The 24514-nt window shown below is 34.1% G+C and overlaps 2 protein-coding genes across 3 annotated transcripts in view; both read left to right on the top strand.

Annotated features, from left to right (window-relative positions):
* The window catches only part of LOC105170093 (ubiquitin carboxyl-terminal hydrolase 13), a 16157-nt gene extending 2414 nt beyond the window's left edge, over positions 1–13743 (top strand). The window contains exons 5-32 of the mRNA XM_011090701.2: positions 302–567; positions 664–882; positions 970–1078; positions 1170–1285; positions 1483–1581; positions 1822–1931; positions 2297–2371; positions 3049–3124; positions 3210–3347; positions 3444–3524; positions 3626–3745; positions 4105–4227; positions 5615–5692; positions 5785–5873; positions 6015–6123; positions 6713–6781; positions 6864–6974; positions 9803–9858; positions 9968–10145; positions 10223–10324; positions 10452–10523; positions 10633–10698; positions 11795–11860; positions 12120–12206; positions 12314–12430; positions 12594–12668; positions 12786–12872; positions 13231–13743. Of these exons, the coding sequence (XP_011089003.1) occupies positions 302–567; positions 664–882; positions 970–1078; positions 1170–1285; positions 1483–1581; positions 1822–1931; positions 2297–2371; positions 3049–3124; positions 3210–3347; positions 3444–3524; positions 3626–3745; positions 4105–4227; positions 5615–5692; positions 5785–5873; positions 6015–6123; positions 6713–6781; positions 6864–6974; positions 9803–9858; positions 9968–10145; positions 10223–10324; positions 10452–10523; positions 10633–10698; positions 11795–11860; positions 12120–12206; positions 12314–12430; positions 12594–12668; positions 12786–12872; positions 13231–13272 (2936 nt within the window). The 3' untranslated portion in view covers positions 13273–13743. The remainder of the gene's footprint in view (positions 1–301; positions 568–663; positions 883–969; positions 1079–1169; positions 1286–1482; positions 1582–1821; positions 1932–2296; positions 2372–3048; positions 3125–3209; positions 3348–3443; positions 3525–3625; positions 3746–4104; positions 4228–5614; positions 5693–5784; positions 5874–6014; positions 6124–6712; positions 6782–6863; positions 6975–9802; positions 9859–9967; positions 10146–10222; positions 10325–10451; positions 10524–10632; positions 10699–11794; positions 11861–12119; positions 12207–12313; positions 12431–12593; positions 12669–12785; positions 12873–13230) is intronic.
* LOC105170094 (ubiquitin carboxyl-terminal hydrolase 12-like) lies at positions 17566–24227 on the top strand. Of its 2 annotated transcripts, XR_002287736.1 has the most exons (9): positions 17566–17960; positions 19436–19465; positions 19576–19754; positions 20108–20174; positions 21350–21449; positions 22346–22704; positions 22874–22953; positions 23507–23588; positions 23696–24227. XR_002287736.1 is itself a non-coding variant. In XM_020696537.1 (8 exons), the coding sequence occupies exons 2-7, from the start codon at positions 19447–19449 to the stop codon at positions 23532–23534; spliced, it is 552 nt and encodes a 183-aa protein (XP_020552196.1). In that variant the 5' UTR covers positions 17566–17960; positions 19436–19446; the 3' UTR covers positions 23535–23588; positions 23696–24227. The 2 variants fall into 2 exon arrangements, 1 of the variants encoding a protein (XP_020552196.1); XM_020696537.1 differs by lacking the exon at positions 21350–21449 and having other exon boundaries at positions 22346–22524.

Here is a 24514-nt window from a genome sequence, read left to right as displayed (position 1 = left end):
GCGCTATGGCCCGCTTCGCCGGGGGGGGGGGGTGTTTCTCAGTCACCGAGCCCCCTCCTCCCCTCCCCCTCAAATCTATGCGACGTACGCGCAGTCGTCCAGATTGCGTCGCCCCCCTCTGCTGGGTATGCTGATGTATTGTTTGTGGTTTGTCAGTATGCTGCATGTGTATAATGTAAGCTCTTTATAATTGTTTTGAATCGCTAGTTATAGAGACAGACCTTTTGTTTTTAGCTGGGTAAAACTCAACACCATTTATTTATTTTTTTCTGCTCATTTGCACTTCTTTTTGACCATGCAGAAGCAAAACACCATCTTAATGCCGGGGAAAGTGATTGGGGTTTCACATCCTTCATGCCACTTAATGAGCTTTATGATGCAAGCCGAGGTTTTATTGTCAATGACACCTGTGTGATTGAAGTTGTGGTTGCTATATACAGAGCCACAGACCAATGGTCGTATGATTCGAAAAGGGAAACTGGTTATGTTGGACTTAAGAACCAAGGAGCCACCTGTTATATGAACTCTCTTCTCCAGATGTTGTTCCATATTCCATATTTCAGAAAGGTTAAGGATCTCATTCCAGGGACTATGTGGCTGTATATGAGTTGTTTGTATGGAAGTTTCTTAGAGAAGTAATGATATCCTTGATTTCATATTCAGGTTGTATACCACATGCCTACTAGTGTTAATGATGAGCCGTCCACAAGTATCCCTATGGCTCTGCAGAGCTTATTTTATAAGCTTCAGCACAGTGAACGTAGTGTTGCAACAAAAGATTTGACAAAATCCTTTGGGTGGGACACGCACCATGCTTTCCTGCAACATGATGTACAGGAGTTCAACAGAGTCCTGTGTGAGAAGCTTGAAGAAAAAATGAAGGTCCTCCAGAAATAGAATGCTCCTATTGTCTATTTGATTAAAAACTTTGGCATTTTTCTTAACTGATTGTTGTCCTACTATTATTAGATAACTGTCGTGGAAGGTGCTATACAACACTTATTCGAAGGGCACCACAAGAACTACATTGAATGCATCAATGTGGATTACAAGTCTAGTAGGCAGGAGTCATTCTATGGTACTTGTAATTGATTTATTTACCCCTTAGACTCTTTGATTGCAGACCCCACAATTTCACTTTATAAATTTTTGGGTCCTCTGTGTGGCAGATCTCCAGCTTGATGTCAAGGGTTGTCATGATGTATATGCTTCGTTTGATAAGTATGTTGCAATTGAACATCTGGATGGTGATAACAAATATCATGCTGGACAGTATGGTTTGCAGGTGAGTAGGTTAACTTAATTTACTTGCTATAATTGATCTTTTTAACCTTATCCATAGCTCGCAACTGATGTTTGAGTGTCATTTACATGGTTCTTTTGTGAGGAGGACATGCTTGTCTTTCTATTGACCTTTATTTCTTAGTACATTATGTGAGTTTTGTCAAAGAATAAGCTTGGACTAATTTTTTCTCGTTTCAGGATGCTAAGAAAGGGGTCTTGTTTATTGACTTTCCACCAGTGCTCCAGCTTCACTTAAAGCGATTTGAATATGACTTTGTGCAGGATGGTATGGTAAAGGTGAGCAGTTCAACTTCTCTTCCAACTTATGTAGATGCATGATTTGCATTTTCTTTATCATATAGTACTGATTAATACAGTGTAAAGAATAGAGCAAAAAGTGCACGCTGTTGAAAGTGACAAGGATAAAATACTTGCATGCTTACTTGAAACTTTGACTTTTTGGTGCATTGATAGTCATATCCAAGTTGGGTTTTTTATGATACAAATGATTCTTTATTTGATGCTGATGACATGCAGATAAATGACCGCTATGAGTTCCCTCTTCAACTTGATTTAGATAGAGACAATGGAAGATACTTGTCACCTGAGGCTGATAGAAGAGTGCGCAATCTCTATATACTTCACAGGTTAAAAAATAGATGTTTCCACCACCCCATTTTTGTTCAGCAAATAGAAGTTCTTTTTTGGTTTTTACTTCAACACGGGGAATTTCTCCAGATATACTTTATCTAGACTATTGTTGTGTATAATGTTTGAGTCCTATACTTTCCATTTTGGGAATATTTTCTGATTCAGATTGCAACATCAATAAATTTTGCCTTTTGTATAGGATGAGAAATTAATTGGCTAAATGGATATGCATGCCTTTGTTTTTTAAGCTTCAATTTATCTGCGTTCGATCTTTGTTTCTCTAGACCCTATATTGAGTATTTCTTCCACACTTGCAAAACTTTGGATTACCTTTTCATTCTTACAATTTCATTATTTGCAGTGTTTTGGTCCACAATGGTGGTGTGCACGGCGGACACTATTATGCTTTTATAAGGCCAACTCTATCCAACCAGTGGTATTGAGTTTATTCTGGAATTTATTCCATAAAAAATTGCATATCTGTCTTTGTAAATGTTCTTTAGTTTGTGTTATCTGTGAAGGTTAAACTTAACTAGCTTCGTTTGACACTCCAAGTTTTTATTTGGCCAGTAACTAATGTTATGTTCTTCCTGTTTCACCATTCTAGTCCATTCCGAATGACCCTTTACCAACCTCATGGCTTTTAGCAATAGATTGTGCTGGATCCACTTTGACATGCATATGGCGCTTCAACTAGTGCAATTCAAGCTGTGACTAATTCTTCTTCTTCTTCTTCTTCTTCTTTTTTTTTTTTCAATTTTTGCAGCTCAGAAAATAATTTTACCTTTTTATGCTTTTGGTTTTGTTCTTTGGTCATGTAAATGATGAGGATATGTTAAATTCTGATAGGATTTGATCTTCTATGCTTTTTTCTTCAATATTACAAACTTGGTCCAGTTATATGTTAGTTGATCATTCTTATACAGCAGATAATGTTGAGAAAATATGTAGTGATCAGCTCCCAGTGTGGTTTCCTATTACCACGGCCTGAAATTCCTAGAAATGCATTACTGCATCAAGTTTGTCTGAAGAATTCCATCTGTTTACAGAAAGTATTACATGTAGATCTCTCATTGCAAACTCCATAAAGAAAATCATTCTAAATGGTTTTAGGTATAAATTTGATGATGAACGAGTGACAAAAGAAGACATGACAAAGGCTTTAAGTGAGCTTTATGGAGGTGAAGAAGTAAGTTTTTCCTTTGTTTCCCTGCTTATCTTAAACTTGATACTATCTTAGCTTTTCAATTATGTCTTTTCATCATGTAATGCAGACAAATCCAGGAATTAATAACGCCCCGTTCAAGTTTACGAGGCATTCAAATGCCTATATGCTGGTGTACATACGTGAAAGTGACAAGGATAAAATACTGTGTGACATTGATGAGAGAGACATATCTGAGCATCTTAAGGTTCGATAAAAATCAGCTTAAGTTGTTTTTGCTTTTGCAATCAAAATTGATTTTTTCTCTATATATTTGGCATTGGTAAATTTTTTGTTTGTATAGGAGAGGTTAAAGAGGGAGCAGAAAGAGAAAGAGATCAAGAAGAAAGAAAAAGCAGAAGCTCATATGTACATGACTGTGAAGGTAACTTAAATTGATTGTTCTTCTGCACAGTAACTATTTTACTATTTCAGGGGCTCCGATTTAAATAATTAGATAATAATGGTAATGTCTTCACTCTTCAGGTTGTGACTGATGAAGATTTTGCAGAACAGATAGGAAAGGATATATGTTTTGATTTAGTAGATCATGCCAAAGTTAAAAGTTTTCGTCTTCACAAGCTGAAGTTATTCCACACTTTCAAGGTATATAAGTATTTCTGATTAATTGAAGTTCAGTTCTTGCAATCTTATCAGCTGTTGTGTCCCTTTACGTAGGAGAAGAACCATCAAGAGAAATCAGATTTATTAGTTCACTAAGTTATCAGCTGGACTTTTCTTGTATATCTGCTTGTTTATGTATATGTTCTTTTTCTTATGTACATGATAAGTCAGTGCTCCAATATCATTTACTCTCGAGTAGCTTTTCCTTAGTAATTTGAACCATTTACCGTACCACTGTTCCTTGAATATCCCATAATGAAATTAAAAGTTGTAGTTGCTGCTGTTTTTCTTGTGGTTAGTTGTACTATGTTGCCATCAACTAAATTGAAAATGATTGGCAGGAAGAGATTGCCAGTGAATTTCGTGTACCTGCGCACTTCCAGCGTTTCTGGCTATGGGCAAAACGCCAAAACCAAACTCATCGTCCTAACCGACCTTTGACGCTACTTGAGGAGTCCCACACTGTAAACACCTTATGCTCCTTATTTTTCTAAGTTTCTTATCACTTGCCAAATCATTATGCATTAGTTCCTGGTTGTGTTGGGTATATATAACATCGACTTCTTGTTTTCTATTTTCTTTGGTTCGTTGAAGGAATAACAAAATTTTTAGACTTGAACTCAAGCTCGGGTTTGGAAAGGAAAAATTAAGTTAAAGTTCAAGCTTATTTGATAAGAAAATTTAAAATTTTAAATGGTAATGTGAAATAAATTAAAAAGAGCTTACTTTCTGTAAGGATTGTTTTAACATATTAGATAAACATAAGAAATATTTACCTTATTTTTAATCATATATATATGTATTTTATATCAAAACTAGTAAAATAAATTCAAAAAATATAATGGCAATTAATATGACGTTAAATGTACAATAATAGTTTAAATATTTTACTAATTGATTATTTAAAAATGTAAAGTGTTAAAAAGCTTTTTAATTATGCTAATTATATATGACATATTAGTTTAGTGATAACATAATTAGAAAAGATGTGTAAGATATGCATTAAAATATGTAATAAATTGGTATTACATATTTAATTAATATAGGAAAAAATTCAGTAATTCTTGGAGTTTGTCATTATTGAAAAGAAATTATCTAACACAAGCCTTATTTTGAATTAAATTATATAAGAAATTAGTTTCAATAATATATATATGAATAAGTAGAAAGATATTTTATAAAGATAAAACAAGACTGATTATGAAATAATTAAGACAGGATTAGCAATTTAAATAATCATTTGGTCAATTATATATGATAAAATAGAAGAACAAGTTGGATTAGATCTCTGATTCTCAGTGTACACAACATAAAAAATTGCTAAATCATTCATTAATCGAACTTTTAGATAGATACTAAATATATAAGTCAATATCATATTATTATATAAAATTTAAATAATGAGATATTCATTGAATACTGTCCTAGTATATTTTATATTATTGTATTAAACATGTATTTAAATATATAAAATGCCCGTAAACTAAATTTCTCTCTCTCTCTCTCTATATATATAAATATTAAAAAACAGAAAAAACCTTTCAAGCTGGCCCTCGAGCTTGCTGACAGAAACATTTGTGGAAGGCTTAATTAGGGTTTGTGATCGGCTCTTACTTGTGATCTTGATTGACACCATATCCCCTCTGGAGTTAGTCTGTCCTTTACACTAGACACATTTCTATACCGTTTTGTATGATTGAACTACCTCCAATTTTAATAGGGCCATGAAGATCACAAAAATCTAGGATACATACGTACTAAATTGAAGAAACTTTGCATTTTCAAGATTACATCTCAATATGTGATCTATATTGGTTGTCGCTCTCATTTGAGATTGTTGTATGATTGTAGGTAGGGTATTTGAACAAGTTATCAATAAAGGGTCAGGACGATGAACTGAGGTTGTTCTTAGAAGTAGAGCGTCGACAGGTAATTTAATAATTCCAAATGTTTGCAGTAAACAAGCTTCGACTACCTTTCTTTGCATCATTGCTTTACTAAATTTCTGTACTATGATTTAGGATTTGCTGGCTGGTCCTCTCCCTTGTAAAGAAAGTGATGACATTTTATTGTTCTTCAAGCTTTATGAGCCTGAGAAAGGGGAGTTAAGGTATTTTTCTTGTTCCTTTTCTTTCCGATGAGGTTCTATGTTGGAGTAAATATCTTCAAAAAGAATAGACACAAGTAATTACCTGAAAAGTTACGATAAAAGACTGGCATTGGCCTTTAATGTATTTGCATTTTATGCCAGATATGCTGGAAGACTTTTCGTCAAGAGCAATTGCAAGCCAGCAGATATTCTGGAGAAGCTAAATGAACTTGCAGGCTATGCTCCTGATGAAGAGATAGAACTCTTCGAGGTTTGTTTCAATATATGAGTGGAAGATATAATCTTTGCTTGCTGTTTCCTACAGCTGGGTAACAATCCTAATAGGTTGATGTTAGCTGCAATTTAAAATGAAAAAGGTTGCTTGTCAGTTCTAACTTACTTTGCATGATTTACTGACGATTTTTTTCTCCCCATGAATAGATCATCTTTGGTCCTTATTGAGTTCTATAGGGTGAGCTGGTTTAGCCAAATTTCATAACTGTCTTTCACGTTGACTTATATCCATTTGCAGTCTCAAAATTAATAATTTCTTTCAAAGAACTGTTTAGATGGGTCTGCATATGTAGATGCAGAGAGGGGGATCAGAATGTGGGGACCACTATATCCTAGTTTGACATACTATATATATACACATATATAACAAATATACCTTCTTTCTCCCTTTTGTTTGTTAGAAACCCATTTACAACTGTTTCCAAATGTCACAGAGATGAACAAAACTCATGTTGCATGCAATTTATTTATAAGGCCTCTGCATATGGAATTAGTGCTTTGTATATGAAATAAAATGCAGATCTACATTTTAAATGGTGAAGATATCTTGTTTTTTCTGCTTCCAGGAGATATCGTTTGAGCCCATGGTCATGTGTGAGTACATTGACAAGGAACTTACCTTTAGATCTAACCAGGTATATATGGAAGTAACAAGCACAAGTATCTTATGAGTACAGAGATTGTATTTTGATGACTTTCCGTTTCGTTATATTGCAGCTAGAGGATGGGGACATTATCTGCTATCAAAAGTCCCACGCTGCTCAAACTAGGCAACAATTTCGTTGCCCTGATGTTCCCTCATTTCTAGAATACCAGCATACTCTCCAAGTACTTTTCTTTAAATATTTGGTGCATATTGTTTAGTAATCTTTATCTGTATGCATCCTAGGTAGATTCATTATATTATACTTTTACAAGATATAAGTTTTGCTAGTTCATATGCCAACTTTCACCTTATGTTGATCGTGTTGTTGGATTTTGAATATCTTTTCCTAAAGTATCAAATATGATGTGTATTGGTGGTGTAAGGACCTTTTTGGCATACTGTCCATTTTGGTTGATCATTAATGTTTTCCGGAATTGCTTTCTTTCACAACTAGCAGTTCTTCAGATTTGAACTTTTCTTTAATGTATATACATCATACTATGAAGATGTCCAGTTGTCTTCTTTTGTTCCCCTTGGTTGCATGCTTTACGGGTATATTTTGTCCGTGCTGGGTGTTCCTAGTTATTCTGTACCTCGGAACTTAAAAGATCTTTTGAAGGAAATTAAATTTTATGGTACTGAAAACCACGTATTAATTTCAACTTTCTTGCAAGCTTTTTGGTTATCCAAGTTTGAATAATAGGAAATTTCCCGTACCTTCCTCCCTCCGTACCTAGACATGGATGAACATGTACATCAAAATCACTTATTTCTAACCTTCCTTCCTCTAGACCTAGACATGGATGAGCACACAAGTCACATTCACTTCTTTCTCACTTTCCTCCCTTTGTACCTAGATCCGGATTAGCATGCGCATCAAGCTCACTTCTTTCTCACTTTCCTCCCTCCAGACCTAGATGCGGATGACCATTTACGTCAAGCTCAATTTATACCTTCCTCCCTGCGGACCTAGATGATGATGAGCATTTACATCAAGCTCACTTCATACTGTCCTCTCTCCGGACCTAGGCGCGGATGAGTATGCACGTGCTCACTTCTTTCTAACCTTCAATTTTTATTTAATTTTATGAGAAGACCTCTGTATTGGGTGTTTTCCTAGTTATTCTTTCAAACAGTTCCTTCTCACTCAAGTTCTCTTCTATAGGATCCGTGTGTAGTTTAAGATCAATAGTTATTTATAATTTAGACTTCCTATAATGTCTTTGGTGTTTGGATTTGACCGAAAACTGTATATCCGGCTCTCCTGAACTTCTTGCCCATTTGTGTGAATAGACATTAGAAGCCTGGTTCTTGGCCTAGGCTATGAGCTAGGGATTTGTCCAATATCTCATGCCTAGCAAATGGACTTGTAAGTTTTTCTTGGGTTTGATACTTAAAATAACAATAAGAGGGCTAACAGAGATGAGACTCCTATTTGCCATGTTGAAGCCTGCTTTGCAAGCACCATATGCTGCAAATCTCTTAAGAAGAACAACCCACTTATTTCACTGCCATACCTGACGTTATGTTTGTGATCTTTATTGCTTTGGGACTTCTCTTCTATTCTTTTTTCTCTTCCCATTGTTTCTCCTTGAGATAGTCACCTTTATCACATAGTTCATGTGTGCTGCATGTTGACTATTATATACGCTAATTGCCTGAAGATTGCATAATTCATTACTTTCCTAGCCCGTATTGTTTGTTTGTGTAAAAAAGATTTTAGCTATTGAAGTATTTGGATATCTAATGCTATTATTCGCTTAAAATTATACAAAATATAAAATTTGTACATTGTCTCTCCGAGAAAGCATGAACCATTCCGAGTGTAATATCATTGGATGATCTCATGATATTCTCTTCCACGGTTTTTTGAAAGTTGCCGCTTCTTCTCCTGCTCCCGGTCTTTGCTTTTCTTTATCTTAGTATGCAGTGTTCATTATTGCTCTCCGACTTCTCTTCTATTTTCTCTCTTTGCATTTCTCCTTCTTGAGACAGTCCCCTTTATCACATAATCTATGTTGTGCCGCATATTGACTATTGTATATGCTAATTGGCTCAAGAAAGCGTAATTAATTACTTTTGTAGCCGTATTCTCTGTTTGAATAAAAAAGTTTTTACCTAGTGAAGTATTTGGATATTTGAAGTTATTATTCGCTTAAAATATACAGAATATAAAATTTGTAAGTTGTCTCCAATGAGAAAGCATGATCATTCCGGAGTATAATATTATTATCTCATGATATTGTCTTCCATGGTTCTTTGAAATCTTCTGCTGTTTTTCTTTGCTTCCCATTATCTTAGCGTGCATGTGCATACCTACATATATCAATTACTCAACGTACCCCATTTATAGCATCTATTTCGTATCAGTGACTTCCCAAAATAAAGGTTCGGATTCCTTAAGTGTTGTTTCCCTGCCGTAACTACCTTCTTGTTAAAGTAATGATGTGATGCTATGTATCTTGGCAATAGTGTAAAATTACACCAAAGTTTCACCTTTTTTAACTCTTATCTAAGACTCTATTTTGTTCGGAATAGACAAAAAAAGATGGACGGTTGGAGTACATTTTTGATGTATATTATCTTTTGCTGTTGGAGAATAACATAAAACTAGTGGTAGTTGGGTGTTACCCTGAGATTTTTGGTTCTTTTTTCATCTCATGCCCATACTTTTTCTCCAGAAAATGATTCTAGAAGCAAAAGGAAAGTTACGCCGTTTCTATGGTAGTTGATAGAGTCTAAATCTCCAGCATCTAAGTTGCCGAACTATTAGTACAATAAGCAAGTCATACTTTTCATTACTTTTGACTTGAGACATTTTTCTTGGATTTTCATGGGCAAAATGGTTCGACTCAATATAGTAGGTTCTTTGGTGGTATTTTGGGAAACTTGTTACATTAAGGAAATAGGATAAATGTTTGTTGCTATGACATTCCTACCCTCTCCACGTTAAGCATACTGCTACGCTTCCTCAAGTATATTCTGACATTCTGTGTTGACGGGTCTGCAGGTTATCCGTTTTCGCTCCTTGGAAAGGCCTAGAGAGGATGAATTTTGCTTACAACTGTAAGTTCAATGGAAGACATACTTTTAACTGAAAAGGGTAGTTTCCTATGTCATGATTAGTAATATTGATCTATTTAACATTGCTATTTAAATTTCATTGATTATGAAGGTCAAAGCTTGATTCATATGATGAGGTTGTTGAGAGAGTAGCTAACCAACTCAGAGTTGATGATCCGTCCAAAATACGGCTTACATCGCACAATATCTACTCGCAGCAACCGAAAGCTCATCATATAAGATACCGAGGAGTAGAAAACTTGTTGGAGATGCTGCTGCATTATGACGAGGTACGCATTCATACAATTCTGAGTTGGAGTTCATTTAATGAGGATGTGAAACTAACAAACATTATCTTCTTGTTCAGCCTTCTGATGTTCTTTACTTTGAAGTATTGGATATTCCTCTGCCAGAATTACAAGAGTTGAGAATCCTCAATCTAGCTTTCAGCCACACGAAAAAAACTGAAGTGAGTACGCATTTGTAATTGTACTTTATGATCATATGCATGTGCATATGCATGCACTTGCACAAGACCTGCAAATTTATTATATGTTTACCAACCGTTAAATATCTTCTTTCTTTTCCATATATAGCTGGAAAGTTGCAGTATCAGGCTGCCGAAAGATAGCACTGTTGGTGACGTGCTTGAGGATCTCAAGAAGAAGGTAATATATCTGACAGGTTATTACAAGTAGTGTGCATGTCTGTGTTCCTAGAATTCTGAACTGTTGCTATGCTTTTATATGATTTTAACTGATGCTATGTTTAAAACAGGTTGAACTTTCTCGTCCAAGTGCAGAACTTAGGCTGCTGGACGTATTTGCACACAAGATCTACAAGGTTGTGAACTGTTGATTCTTCTTTTTGTTTCATTCATTGCTTTTCGTGATACTAATACCAAAACAATTGGTGAATATTCTTCTAAACTTTTACTTAATAAGCCCGACTTAAATAGTTAAAGTCAATTTATTTTATGCTGAAAATCTTGTGCGTGTTCACGGTCAACAAATTGCACACGTAAAGCTGGGATGTGAAACTAAGTTAGTGTTGCATGCACTTTGGACACGTTCGTACAGAAGTACAAAGAAGCATGATACGGATGCATTTAGTGAAGAGAGAGAACTTTTGAAACATATTATCAATTCTTGTAATCCTTAAGATAGAAAACGTTAGCCATAAATACTGAATATAAAGGAAAATTATTTGTTTGCATTATCTTGGGATCTTTATATAATTGAGACAGGTAGGCAGATCACCGGCTGCTTTCAGCAATAAAGGGTTAAGATGAAATAGAGTAGGATCAAACCAACTAATCAAATATGGTTGAACAGCGAGACATGATTGGAGGGACGATTATTAGTTACCTTTTCACTCTTAAAGTGGTTCTCTTGTTTGTACCTCCTTCTAACCTAAGTTCTTCTCCTTTTCTAATATAGATACTGTGAGATAACATGGGGTGTGCCCATAGTATGTCCGTAACTTGAAAAATAACATAATATGTTGTTAGCTTCCCCCTGCATGCTTACATAATTTCAAGTGTCTATAGCATGTCTGTCCTATGTGTCGGAGATACGCAATCTAACTCAGGAAGTTGAGTTTTGATATTTCATAGGTTTCATATTGTGCCAATGTGGTATTCACTTTGTAAATTGTGTATTCTGTTTCCAAATGAATATCAGAAATTCATGAGGAGAACTTTATGGGAAACAGAGTTAAAGCCCATCAATTGCTATTTTCTTAACATTCTAATCCTATATATAACTAGGAACATGACTGTATTTTTATCGATAGGGTATTAATTTCTTTACAAGAAGACTATCTTTCATGCGGTTGTAATTTTTTTAACATTCCTATCTTTCATATAATCTCGTAGGGAAACTGTACTTGTATCCATACATTTATTTTTTTTAGTTGCTAAAACCTGAGATTCCTGCAGATACATCTCAGCAGTGATAAGATTTCAATGATAAATGACAATCGCTGGACTTTACGAGCAGAGGAGGTCTCTTTCTATCTCTGGACATATGTTTGTGTGTGTGTTTCTTTCCCTTTTGGGGTGGGGGTGGGGTGCATGAATGTATACAAGTGCTTGCATTATTTGAGGTCATACACATTGCAAAGTAATGTCTTGGTAATTGCTTTCCTTGTTACTACTGGAATCTTTGACAGGCTATGACACTTTTCCCTTTAAAATTGCCTTCCCCCATATGTTCATCTTCAATATCAACAATTTCTCCACCTTCTGTAATTTCTCATTGCAGATTCCTGAGGAGGAGAAATTTCTTGGCCCGAGTAATTGCTTGATTCATGTGTATCACTTCATGTATGTTGATGCTCAGAGCCGAACGGTAATATTTTCGTTTCGCTAACACATAGTTTCCTCAGATATCTGTGCTCGTTTTGCCTCTGTAATTCATATATGTATCAATTTATATATTCATTTTGCTTCTGGCAGCGAATTAAAAACTTTGGTGAGCCATTTTTATTGATGATTAGCGACGGTGAGACTTTGTCTTATATCAAGGCTCGTGTGAAGAACAAGTTGAAAGTACAAGACGAAGAATTTTCAAAGGTATTACACCCTGAACCTAAATGTTGCAATCACTTTTAATGAAGAAATGAGGGTATGACGACTATGTGGCTGTCATTTCTCTTGATGGCAGCTTCTTGCTTACATCATCCACTGTTTTGCTAGAACTAATACTTTCTGTTTAAATATTCCTTCTTTTGTCCAGTGGAAATTTGCATTTGTGTCATATGGTCAAGTAGAATACTTGGAGGATTCAGTTACTTTGTTCAACCATTTCCAGGTCCCTTTCTCCCTCTCTGTCTCTCTCTCTCTCTCTCTCTCACACACACACACGATTTCTGTGAATACGTTTACATGCAGACGCGCTTAAATTTCTTGATATATTTTGACTCTACAGACAAGCGCCATTCGTGTTCCTTGGGAGCAATATCTTGGACTGGAACACATTAACAATACTCCAAGAAGGCCTGCTGCAGCATATCAGGTACTCTATACCTTATGCTATTTTCATTTTTTTGTATAAGTTTGATTTTGTTGCTCGATGTTGATAGAAAACACAACTTTTATTTCATGTTACATGTCATTTGAGTTATCTACTGCACTTATAAGCCGTTTGTCGTGTTATGAGCCTATACCTTTGAGTGTAAACAGAAAAATAAATACGGCATGTTATAGAACACAATGTACCTTAGTTCTTCCAGAAACAAAAATAGTGCTTAAAACGTACTGAGTTTAAGAATTCATGTTATGTTATTTGATTTATATATGCAGTTGCAATGATATATTTCTGTCTACTCTAAGAATAGTTTAAGCTAATATCTGCCATAACCTCTACTTTTCAGTATCGCACCTCACATGACAAGCCTGTGAGGATATACAATTAGGAGGGTGGCCGCCAGTGGGGTCTTTGCATGGCCGGATCATGAAAATCATCACTGCAATATTTGTCAAAGTTGAGAGTGTAGTGTACATATTTGTGTATTTATATTGAAGAGCTTCTCTTGCTGCGGGGTTTTTGTGTCCATTCACATGTAATCAAGCGCTTATTGTGGGATTTTCCAGATTTGTTGCCGTGGATGACCAATCAACTGCATCACTCAAAATGGACAGTGAAGTTTGTATTCTGGATTTGTTGTATGAGTTGTATAGCGTATTTAAGGATATGTTGAAACCTTGGCTTCAAAGTACATTGATGTCGGGAGAGTGTCTATTCTTTTAATTGTAATTTGTATATTTAGAAATATATATAGATAGATAGATGGAAGAGTTATTGAAATTGTTTCTGTTTTCCTGCAGTAATTCTGTCATTTAGCTTTTTAAATGTTGTATTGACATAGTTTTGTTTGTTATATTGTTTTCAGCCTTAGCTGTTGTGCAGTTCTATCCTTATGCTTTGAAGCCTTCAATAATGTTACGACATTGTGATCGTTTGATCATTAGAATATTACATGGAAATGCTTTGTACTAGGCTATTAGGACATTTTGATGTCTTGCATCCCTTAATTTAATCCACATAGGTGATATGGAAAGAAAGTGATGACATTTTACTGCTCTTCAAGCTTTATGAGCCTGAGAAAGGCAAGTTAAGGTATTTTTCTTGTTCCCTTCCTTTCCCATGAGGTTCTATGTGAAATAAATATCTTCAGGAAGAAGAAGCAATTCCCTGAAAGGTTAAGATAAAAGAAAGGCATTGGTCTTTAATCTATTTGCATTTCATGCCAGATATGCTGGACGACTTTGTCTCAAGAGCTATGGCAAGCACAACAGATATTCTTAAGAAGCTAATGATATTTTGCACGCTATGCTGGCGATGAGGAGATAGAACTCTTCGAGGTTTGTCTGGATATGATGGAAGAGGTAGTCTTTAGATAGAACTCTTCGAGGTTTGTTTCAATATATGAGTGGAAGATATAATCTTTGCTTGCTGTTTCCTACAGCTGGGTAACAATCCAAATAGGTTGATGTTAGCTGCAATTTCATGAAAAAGGTCGCTTATCAGCAGCTGCAATTTGTGAAAAAAGGTTGCTTATCAGCAGCTGCAATTTATGGAAAAGGTTGCTTATCAGTTGTAACTTACTCTGCATTCTTTGCTGACTAAGGTTGCTTATCAGTTCTAATTACTATGCATTCTTTGCTGACTAAGGTTGCTTATCAGTTCTAACTTACTTTGCATTCTTTGCTGACTAATGGATATTTTTTCCCCTCAATAGATCATCAATTTGCTCCTAATTGAGTGTTAATAATGAGCTGGTTTTTCCGATTTTCATAATTGTCGTTCACCTACATAATCACTTCAGTTTCAGAATCAATAATTTCTTTTCCGGAAATGTCGGGAGGGGTCTGCATTTCTCGATACAGAGAGGGAGATCAGAATGTGGGAACCACTATATCCTATTTTGACACACTATATATATATGATAAATATACATTATCTTCTCCCTTTTGGTGGTTAGAAACCCATTTGCAACTGTTTTTGTTAGATGGAGCTATTTTTGCATTTGGCGAGTGTCACAAAGAACAGAAGTCATGTTACATGCAACTTCTTTATAAGGCGACTTAAAAATTGTTCTGCATATGGAATTTAATGCTTTGTGTATAGAATAAAATGCACATACTCGTTTTAAATGTATCTTGTGTTTTCTGCTTCTCAAGAGATAAAGTTTGAGCCCATGGTCATGTGAATACATTGAAGGGAGACTTACCTCGCACCTAGCAAATGATTTTTTAAAGTTTTTCTTGGATTTTATACTTGAAATGGCAATAAGGGAGCTAACAGAGATGAGACTCCTATTTGATGCACTAGACCGTGCCTAATAGCACGGTGTGCTGCAAATCTCTTAAGATGAACAACCCATTTATGATATTGCCATGGTATGATGTGTGAGTTCTTTATTGCTTCTGGACTTCTCTTTATTTCTGTGTTCTCATTTCTCCTCTTTGAGCTAGTCGCCTTTATCACATTGTCGATGTTGTGCCTCATATTGACTATTGTTGTATGCTAATTGCTTGAAGAAAGCTTTAGTAATTACCTTCTTAGCCCTGTATTGTTTGTTTCAATAATTTTTTTTACCTATTCAAGTATTTGGATATTTGATGCTATTTTTCATTTAAGAATATACAGACTAAAAAATTTGTACATTGTCTCCTCCGAGAAAGCATCATGAACTATTTTGGGATCCCCCGCTCTTTCTCGTGGTCATTGCTTGCCGATATCATAGTGTGCATGTGCGCAATTACTCGACATACCTCATTTATTGCATCTATTTCCTTTTGATGACTTCCCAAAATAAAGTTTCTGATTCCTGAAGTCACCCCAACTCCCTTCTTGTTAAAGCAATGATGTGGCTCTTCATCACCCACTACATATCTTTGCAATGGCCTATAGATGCACTAAATTTTACTCTTTCCTAATACTCTATTTTAAGTCAAAGGACATCTTGTAAAAAGGATGGGAGGAGTACATTTTTTTGGTAAATATCTTTACTGGTTAGAGAATAACATAAAGCTAGTGCTAGTTGGATTTTACCTTGAGGTTCTTTCTTTCTTTTTTTCATTTAATCCCATACTTCTTTTCAAGAAAATGATCCATAGAAGCAAAAGAATAGAAAAGTGAAAAGTTATGGTAGAGCATAAATTTCCAGCATTTAAGTTGCCAAGCGATAAATATAATATGCAAGTCATGCTCTTCGTTACACTTTCCTTGAGATAATTTTCTTGGATTTTCATGACCCACATGTTTCAACTGCACTAGTAGTAGGTTCTTTGATGGTATTTTGGAAACTTGTGCCCTTAAGGAAGTAGGTAAAAGTTTGTTCCTACAACATTGAACTACCTTGACCATATTAAGCATACTGCATCTTTTGCTCAAATACATACTAACGTTCTGTGTTGATTGTTCTGCATGTTATCCACTTTCGCTCCGTGGAAAGGCATAGAGGATGAATTTTGTTTACAACTGAAAGTTCAATAGAAGACAGACTTTTAGCACAAAAGTATAATTTCCTATATTATGGTTGGTAACTTGGACCTGCTTATCTTTGCCAATTAAAGTTCATGGATTGTAGAGGTCAAAGCTTGCTTCTTATGATGAAGTTGTCGAGAGAGGCGATGATCCATCCAAAATACGGCTTTACATCGCACAACATCTACGCTCAGCAACCAAAAGCTCATCCTATAAGATATGAAGGAGCAGAGAACTTGTTGGAGATGTAGCTGCATTACAATCAGGTACATTCATACAACTGTGAGTCAGGGTTCCTTTGATGATGATGCAAAACTAACAAATGTTACTTTCTTGTTCAGCCTTATGATATTTTGCACTTCAAAGTTTTGGATATACATCTGCCAGAGTTGAGAATCCTTAAAATATCTTTCAGCCATGCGGACTGTATGTTCATAAGCATCTGCATATGCATGCACTTGCACATGACCTGCACATGCACAAAACCTGGAAATGCAAAAGATCTACACATGCACAAAACCTGCACATTTTTTTTTATGTTTACCAAACATTAATATTTTCCTTCCTTTCAGTATATGGCTGGAAACTCACAGTATTCGCCTACCAAAAGAAAGCACTGTTGGTGATGTGCTTGTGGATCTCAGGAAGAAGTAATGACTGGTTATTACGGGGAGTGGATGTGCGTGTGTTCCTAGAATTCTGCGCTTTGTGACATAGCTTCATATGCTTTTAACTGTTGTGATGTTAAACAGGTTGAACTTTCTCATCCAAGTGCAGAATTCAGATTGCTGGAAGTATATGCACACAAGATCTACAGGGTCTTCAATTGTTAATTCTTCTTTTTGTTTCATTCTTTGGTTTTGTGATATTAATACCAAAACAATAGGTAATATTCTGCTAAACCTTTGCTTAATAATTTGATGTAAATAGTTAAACTCAATTTATTTTAGGATAAGTTACATTTTGATAGCTGAACTATGCCCTTTTTTACACTTTACCATCAGAACATTTTTTGGGTCAACTTACCATGTCAACTTTGTGAAATTTGCACTTTGCCATATGTGACTGTCGTTTTGTTGATTATTTTGCTGAAAAAACATAACATGTTGTACATATGTGAAAAATATCACATCACATAACCCTTAAATATCAATATGCACTGCATTTGATGTTTTTTCGACAAAAAACTTGATTGCAAAATAGTTATAAATGGCAAAGTGCAGAATTCGTAAACTTAAGATGTAAGTTGATACAAAAGAAAAAAAAAACTTAAATGCCAAAATGCAAAAATGGTCATAGTTCGGATAACAAAATCTAATTACCCCTTTATTTAATGACAAAACTTGCGTGGGGTCATGGCCCAGAAATTGCACGTAAAGCTGGGAAGTGTAAACTAAGTGAGTATTGCGTGCACTGTGGCATGTTCCTATATGAGTACAAAGAAGCATGATACGGATGGATTTAGTGAGGAGCAAAAATGTTTTCCACACACCCAGATAAATTTCTTGACATATTTTGACTCTACAGAGAAGCGGCATGTGTGTGTCTTGGAAGCAATATGGATCGGAACATGTTAAAAATACCCCTAGACGGCCTACTGCAGCAAATCAGGTACTCTATACCTTTTACTTGTATTTTGTTTTTGGTATAAGTTTGCTTTTGTTGCTCGATGTTGATAATCTTGTAGGAGGATTTGCGAAAAACATAATATCATGTTACATATCCTTTTAGTTATCTACTACACTAATATGTTGTTTCTCCATGTTATGAACCTTTTCCCTTGAGTGCAAAAAACAAAAATTAATACGTTGTGTTAAAGAACACAAGAGGTACCTTTAATTGTTTCAAAAACAAAATAGTGGATTTATGAGGGTGCTGGTTGCTGGGTTCCTTGCATGGCCTGATGTAAAAGATCATCAGCAGTAATGCTTGTGAAAGTTGAGAGTAATATATATATATATAAAAATTGGGGAGCTTCTCTCTGTGGGATTTCATGTCCATTCACATGTAACGCAACGGCTTGTTGTGGGATGTTCCACATTTGTTGGCGTGGATGACTGATCAACTAATCCAGAAATGGCAGTGAGGATTAGATTTCGGACTTCTTGTATAAGTTTTATATAGTATTTAAGGTTGTCAATTGAAAACTAAGTGGCTTCATCTACGTCTGTGTTGGGATGGTGTCTATTCTTTTAATAATGTATACATATACATATACTAGTGTATTTGAGGTTGTCATTGAAAACTAAGTGGCTTCATGTACATTAGTGTTGGGAAGGTGTCTATTCTTTTAATTATATATATACACTAGTAAAATGCACGTGCAACTTTTGAAATATATATTAAATTTATACAGAATCTCATAAGAAACTCAATAAATTATTGAATATTTTACAATAGAAAATTATAGAAATAACGACCAAAAGTAAATAAATTCATAGAAAAGTTACATGTCATGAAATTCATAAATAAAGTAAAATAAAAAGCATTAGCTAATTATAGCATTAATATAGTTTTCATAATATTTACACACTGAAAAATATTTATGCATTCTTCTTTTAATTTTTCAACAATACATGTTTGTTATTGCCCCTTCTTAGACCATGTGCATGTCTATTGATTCATTACATAGACAGAAATATACTATATACATAAATTATGCTTGTTTATCATTTCCACTTACATTATAATAATTTTTTCTTAGTCGAACTGTCAAACTTTGCTATATTAGTAATCTTTTTTGTTTTTATTGTTTTATGTATTTGTATAGACTAATTATGTTCTTGTGGTCCCCCAAAAAATGTTGATAAATATTTAAATCTTCATTTACAAGTCATACTCTTCATTATTTTTGCCTTGAGTAATTTTCTTGGATTTTCATGAGCCACATGTTTGGACTGCATTATTTGTAGTTTCTTTGATGGCACTTTGAGAAACTTGTGCCAGTAAGGAAATAGGTTAAAGGTTTGTTCTGACAACATTGAACTACCCTCATCATATTAAGCATACTGCATCTCTTGCTCAAATATATTCTAACATTTTGTGTTGACTGTTGTGCTGGTTCTCCACTTTCAATCCCTGGAAAGGCCTAAAGAGGATGAATTGTGTTTATACATGTAAGTCCAGTAGAAGACAGAGTTTTAACACAAAATTGTAATTTCCTATATTATGACTGGTAATATTGATCTGCTTAACATTACTATTTAAAATTTTATTGATTGTGAAGATCAAAAGCTTGATTCATATGATGGAGTTGTCGAAAAAGTAGCAAACAAACATGGTGTCGATGACCCATCCAAAATATGGCTTACATCACACAACATCTACTCTCAGCAACCGAAAGCTCATCCTAAAAGATACCAAGGAGCAGAGAACTTGTTGGAGATGTTGCTGCATTACAATCAGGTACACATTTATACAACTGTGAGCTGGGGTTTCTTTGATGAGGACACGAAACAACAAACGTTACTTTCTTGTTCATCCTTGTGACATTCTATACTTCGAAGTATTTGATGTACCTCTGCCCGAATTACAAGAGTTGAGGATGCTAAAAATAGCTTTCAGACATGCGGCAAAAACTGAAATGAGTACTCATTTTATAATTGGAGTTCATGTTCATAAGCGTATGTATATGCATGCACTTGAACAAGACCTACACATGCACGAAACCTGCAAGCGCAAAAGACCTGCATGTGCACGAAACCTGCATAATTATTATATGTTTTACATTAAATACCTTCTTTCTTTTCAATATAAAGCTGGAAACTCACAATATCAGGCTGCCGGAAGAAAGCACTGTCAATGATGTGCTTGAGGAGGAAGAAGGTAATACATCTGATTATGCTTGCTTGTCATTTACTTTATAATAATTTTTTCTTTATTCCAATTGTCAAACTTTCCTACAGTAGTAATCTTTTATATTTTTAATGTTTCTTTTATGTATTTGTATAAACTAATTATGTCCTTGTGGGTTCCCCCAAAAAAAATATTTATAAATATTTAAATCTTCATTTGCAATTTGAAGACAAGAAACCATCTCTATATTTGTTTAGGGGAATAAAAAAGACGCATATAGAAGTCTTACATTTTTTGTATCTTTTGATATAATAGTTATTTTATATTTTTTTGCTTTTTTTTATGTTTGTGTTACACTTTTGCAGGTTTTGCGATTAAAATATTTGAAAGGGAGATGAGTGACATTTGTTTAACTATACCATTTAAATGGATAATATTTAGAAGAAACAAAATGTTTTATCCACCACATTTAAATAATGTTATTATTGTTCAATTGTTCTGTTCTCAAGACATTTATGTGCTTTCCTAAAATAAAAATAGAGAGTATTCAATGTGAGCTTTTAAGGCGAATTTTTTCATTGCTAAGATCAATCTTGAAAGTAAAAGGAATTGTTATTAAAATACTTAATGACCAAAAACTAAATACGACAAATGGACACCCAATTTTCACATTCTAATGTTTCTAGTTATTATGATAAGATTTTTTATATATATATTTTCTTTTCTTACTCAGATTTTAGGTCCTAATAGAGTTTAAAAGACATTTCAAAGCAGAGGAAAGATGCATCCTATGTTTCCTTGTTTTTTTCTTTCTTCTTTTCTTTCTTTTTCTTTTTGCTTTTGTTTCTTTACAATTATGTGAGGCACAAATCCTATTGATCGATTGCAATTAAATTGATAACGTTGTACATGGAAAATACAGACTTTTATGCTCCTTTTGATTGAGATGATAAAAAAAGGGCAAGTTGAAATTAGTTTTTGACTTTTAAATTTTATATTGATTAATTATGTATATTACATTGTGTAAACGATTGTGAATTCTTTAAAAATATTTACTTATTATGTGACAGTTGAGAGTGTAATATATATTTCTCTCTCTCTCTTTATATATATATATATATATATATATATATTGAAGAGCTTCTCTTATTGTGATTTCGTGTCTGTTCGCATGTAATGCAACGGCTTATTGTGGGATGTTCCAGATTTGTTGGCATGGATGACCGATCAATTGCTTCAAATGGGCAGTAAGGATTAGGTCTCCAATTGAAAACGAATTGGCTTCATGTACATTAGTGTTGGAAGGTTGTCTATTCTTTTAATAATATATATGGAAATAAATATGCTAGTAAGATGCAAGCGCAACTTTCGAAATATATATTAAATTTATATAGAATCTCATAAAAATTCAATAAATTATTGAATATTTTACAATAGAAAATTATAAAAATAACAATCAAAAGTAAATAAATTCATTAGCTAATATTTAAATGATTTTACTTATAACATTACTACATTTTTCATAATATTTAAACATTGAAGAATATTTATGCTTCTTTTAATTTTTTCAGATTACATGGTTTGTTCTTGTCCGTTTCTTAGACCATGTGTTATTAATATTGATTCATTCTATAGACATGATATACTATAGACATAAATAATGTTTGCTTGTCATATATGCTTACTTTGTGATAATTCTTTTTTTATTCAAATTGTCAAATTTTTCTATACTAGTACTCTTTTTTGTTTTTAATGTTTATGTATTTGTATAGACTAATTATGTCCTTGTGGTCCCCCAAAAAAAGTGTTGATAAATATTTAAATCTTCATTTACAACTCATACTCTTCATTACTTTTGCCTTGTGATAATTTTCTGGATTTTCATGAGCTACATGTTTTGACTTCTTTAATGGATGGAAACTTGTGCCATTAAGGAAATAGGTTAAAAGTTTGTTCCAACAAAATTAAACTACATTTGCCATATTAAGCATATTGCTTCTCTTGATCAAATATATTTTAACATTTTGTGTTTTATCCACTGTCGCTCCTTGAAAAGGCTTAGAGATGATGAATTTTGTTTACAACTCTAAGTTCAATAGAAGACAGACTTTTAACACAAAAGGATAACTTCTTGTATTATGATCAGTAATAGTAATATTGACCTGCTTAACATTGACATTTAAATTTCACTGATTGTGAAGGTCAAAGCTTGATTCATTATGATGCAGTTGTTGAGAGAGTAGCAAACCAACTCGGAGTCGACGATCCGTCCAAAATGCGACTTACATCGCACAATATCTACTCTCAGCAATCAAAAGCTCATCCTATAAGATACCAAGGAGTACAGAACTTGTTGGAGATGCTGCTACATCCCAATCAGGTACACATTCATACAACTGTGAGTTGGGGTTCATTTGATGAGGATGTGAAACTAGTAAACGTTATTTTCTTGTTCACTACTCTTCTAGTATTCTGTACTTCAAACTGCTAGATATACCTTGCTAGATTACAAGAGCTGAGAATCCTAAAAATAGCTTCCAGCCATGCAGCAAAAACTGAAGTGAGTACTCATTCATAATTGAACTTTATGTTCATAAGCGTGTGCATACGCATGGACTTGCACAAGACAATGCACAAGCAAATGCATAAGATCTTCTCGTGCACAAAACCTGCACATTTATTATATGTTTACCAAACATTCTAATATCCTCTTTCTTTTCAATATATAGCTTGAAAGTCACATTATCAGCCTGCCGGAAGAAAGTGCTGTTAGTGATGTGCTTGAGGATCTCAGGAAGAAAGGAAGAAGGTAATACATCTAATTATGCTTGCTTGTCATTTCACTTACTTTATAATAATTCTTTTTTATTTTTTATTGTTTTTTGTATTTGTATAGACCAATTATGTTCTTGTGATACCCCCAAATAAATGTTGATAAAATATTTATATCTTCTTTTAGATTGAAGACAAGAACCATCTCTATATTGTTTAAAGGAATAAAGAATTGCACACATATAGAAATCTTATATTTTTTGTACAAGTTTGCTTATGTTCCTCATTGATAATCTTTGAGAAAGATTTGTGAAAAGCATAATATTTCATGTTACATGTCTTTTTAGTTATCTACTACACTTATAAGTTATGTGCCTTTTCATTTTGAGTGCAAAACGAAAAATTAATACGACTTGTTAGAGAACACAACACGACCTTAGTTGTTCCAGAAACAAAAATAAGGCATACAACATACAGAGTTTGAGAATTCATGACATGTTAATTGATTTATATTTTCGGTTGCAATTATATGTTTCTGTCTTCTGTAAGAATAGTTCAAACTAATATCAGCAATGACCTCTACTTTTCAGTATCACACCTCACATGACATGCCTATGAGGATATACAATTAGGAGGGTGGCAGCCAATGGGTCCTTGCATGGCCGGATCTTGGTAATCATCACTGTTATATCTGTCAAAGTTGATAGTGTAATATATATATATATATACACACATATTGAAGAATTTCTCTTGCTGCTGGATTTGGTGACCATTTGCAGTAACCCAACAGGCTTATTGTGGGGTGTTCCGAATTTGTTGGCGTGGATGACCAATCAACGACTACAAATGGGCGGTCGGGATTAGGTTTCGGATTGCTTGTATGAGTTGTATATAGTATTTAAGGTTGCCAATTGAAAACTTGGTTTCATGTACATTAGTGTTTGGAGAGTGTGTTCTTTTAATTATATATACCGAAATATATACATAGATAGATGGAAAGTTATTTAACTTGGTTTTTGCTTTCCTGCAGTAATTGTCATTTAGCTTTACAAATGTTGTACTGAGATAGTGTTTATTATATTGTTTCTTTGTTGTTATACAGTTCTATCTCGATGTATTGAAGCCTTCAATAATATTGGAACATTGTGGTGGTTTAGTCAATAGAACCTTACTGGAAAATGCTTTGTACTAGGCTAGCTATCAGGACATTCTTGCATCATTAATTCTGAATAGGAAAGGTTACAAGGAGAGAATGTCATTTTGTTTTAACATTGTCTCTGCTATGTAATAGATTGATATGTATATAGAAGACTAGACACGTGAATGTTTACAAATTAAAGCATGTGCAAGATACAGACAATTAGGACTTTGTTTGGTTCTCTTTTGAAAGCCTTGGAAATCTATTGGAGTTCTGAAGTATGCTTGGATTTTATTTTTAGATACTTCTATTTTGATGAAAGTTTCTGTCTGAATTTTGAGTATTGCATTAATTTTTTATGTTACCATGTATTGTTATTATACTAAAAAATAATCGTGAAGATGAATATATTTTTTATTAATTAAAAAGTATTACGTGCAAGTTATGTGCATGAATATAT

The sequence above is a fragment of the Sesamum indicum genome, linkage group LG9 (genome assembly GCF_000512975.1).
Source record: "Sesamum indicum cultivar Zhongzhi No. 13 linkage group LG9, S_indicum_v1.0, whole genome shotgun sequence".
Classification (NCBI taxonomy): domain Eukaryota; kingdom Viridiplantae; phylum Streptophyta; class Magnoliopsida; order Lamiales; family Pedaliaceae; genus Sesamum; species Sesamum indicum.
This window is presented reverse-complemented; position numbering and strand designations above follow the sequence as displayed.

Bases quoted from the DNA above. Each gene is read 5' to 3' on its own strand.
- LOC105170094 (XM_020696537.1), top strand. The intron at 19,755-20,107 runs GTACACATTTAT...TTCAATATAAAG, and splicing joins TGTTGCTGCATTACAATCAG to CTGGAAACTCACAATATCAG. The intron at 22,525-22,873 runs GTACACATTCAT...TTCAATATATAG, and splicing joins TGCTGCTACATCCCAATCAG to CTTGAAAGTCACATTATCAG.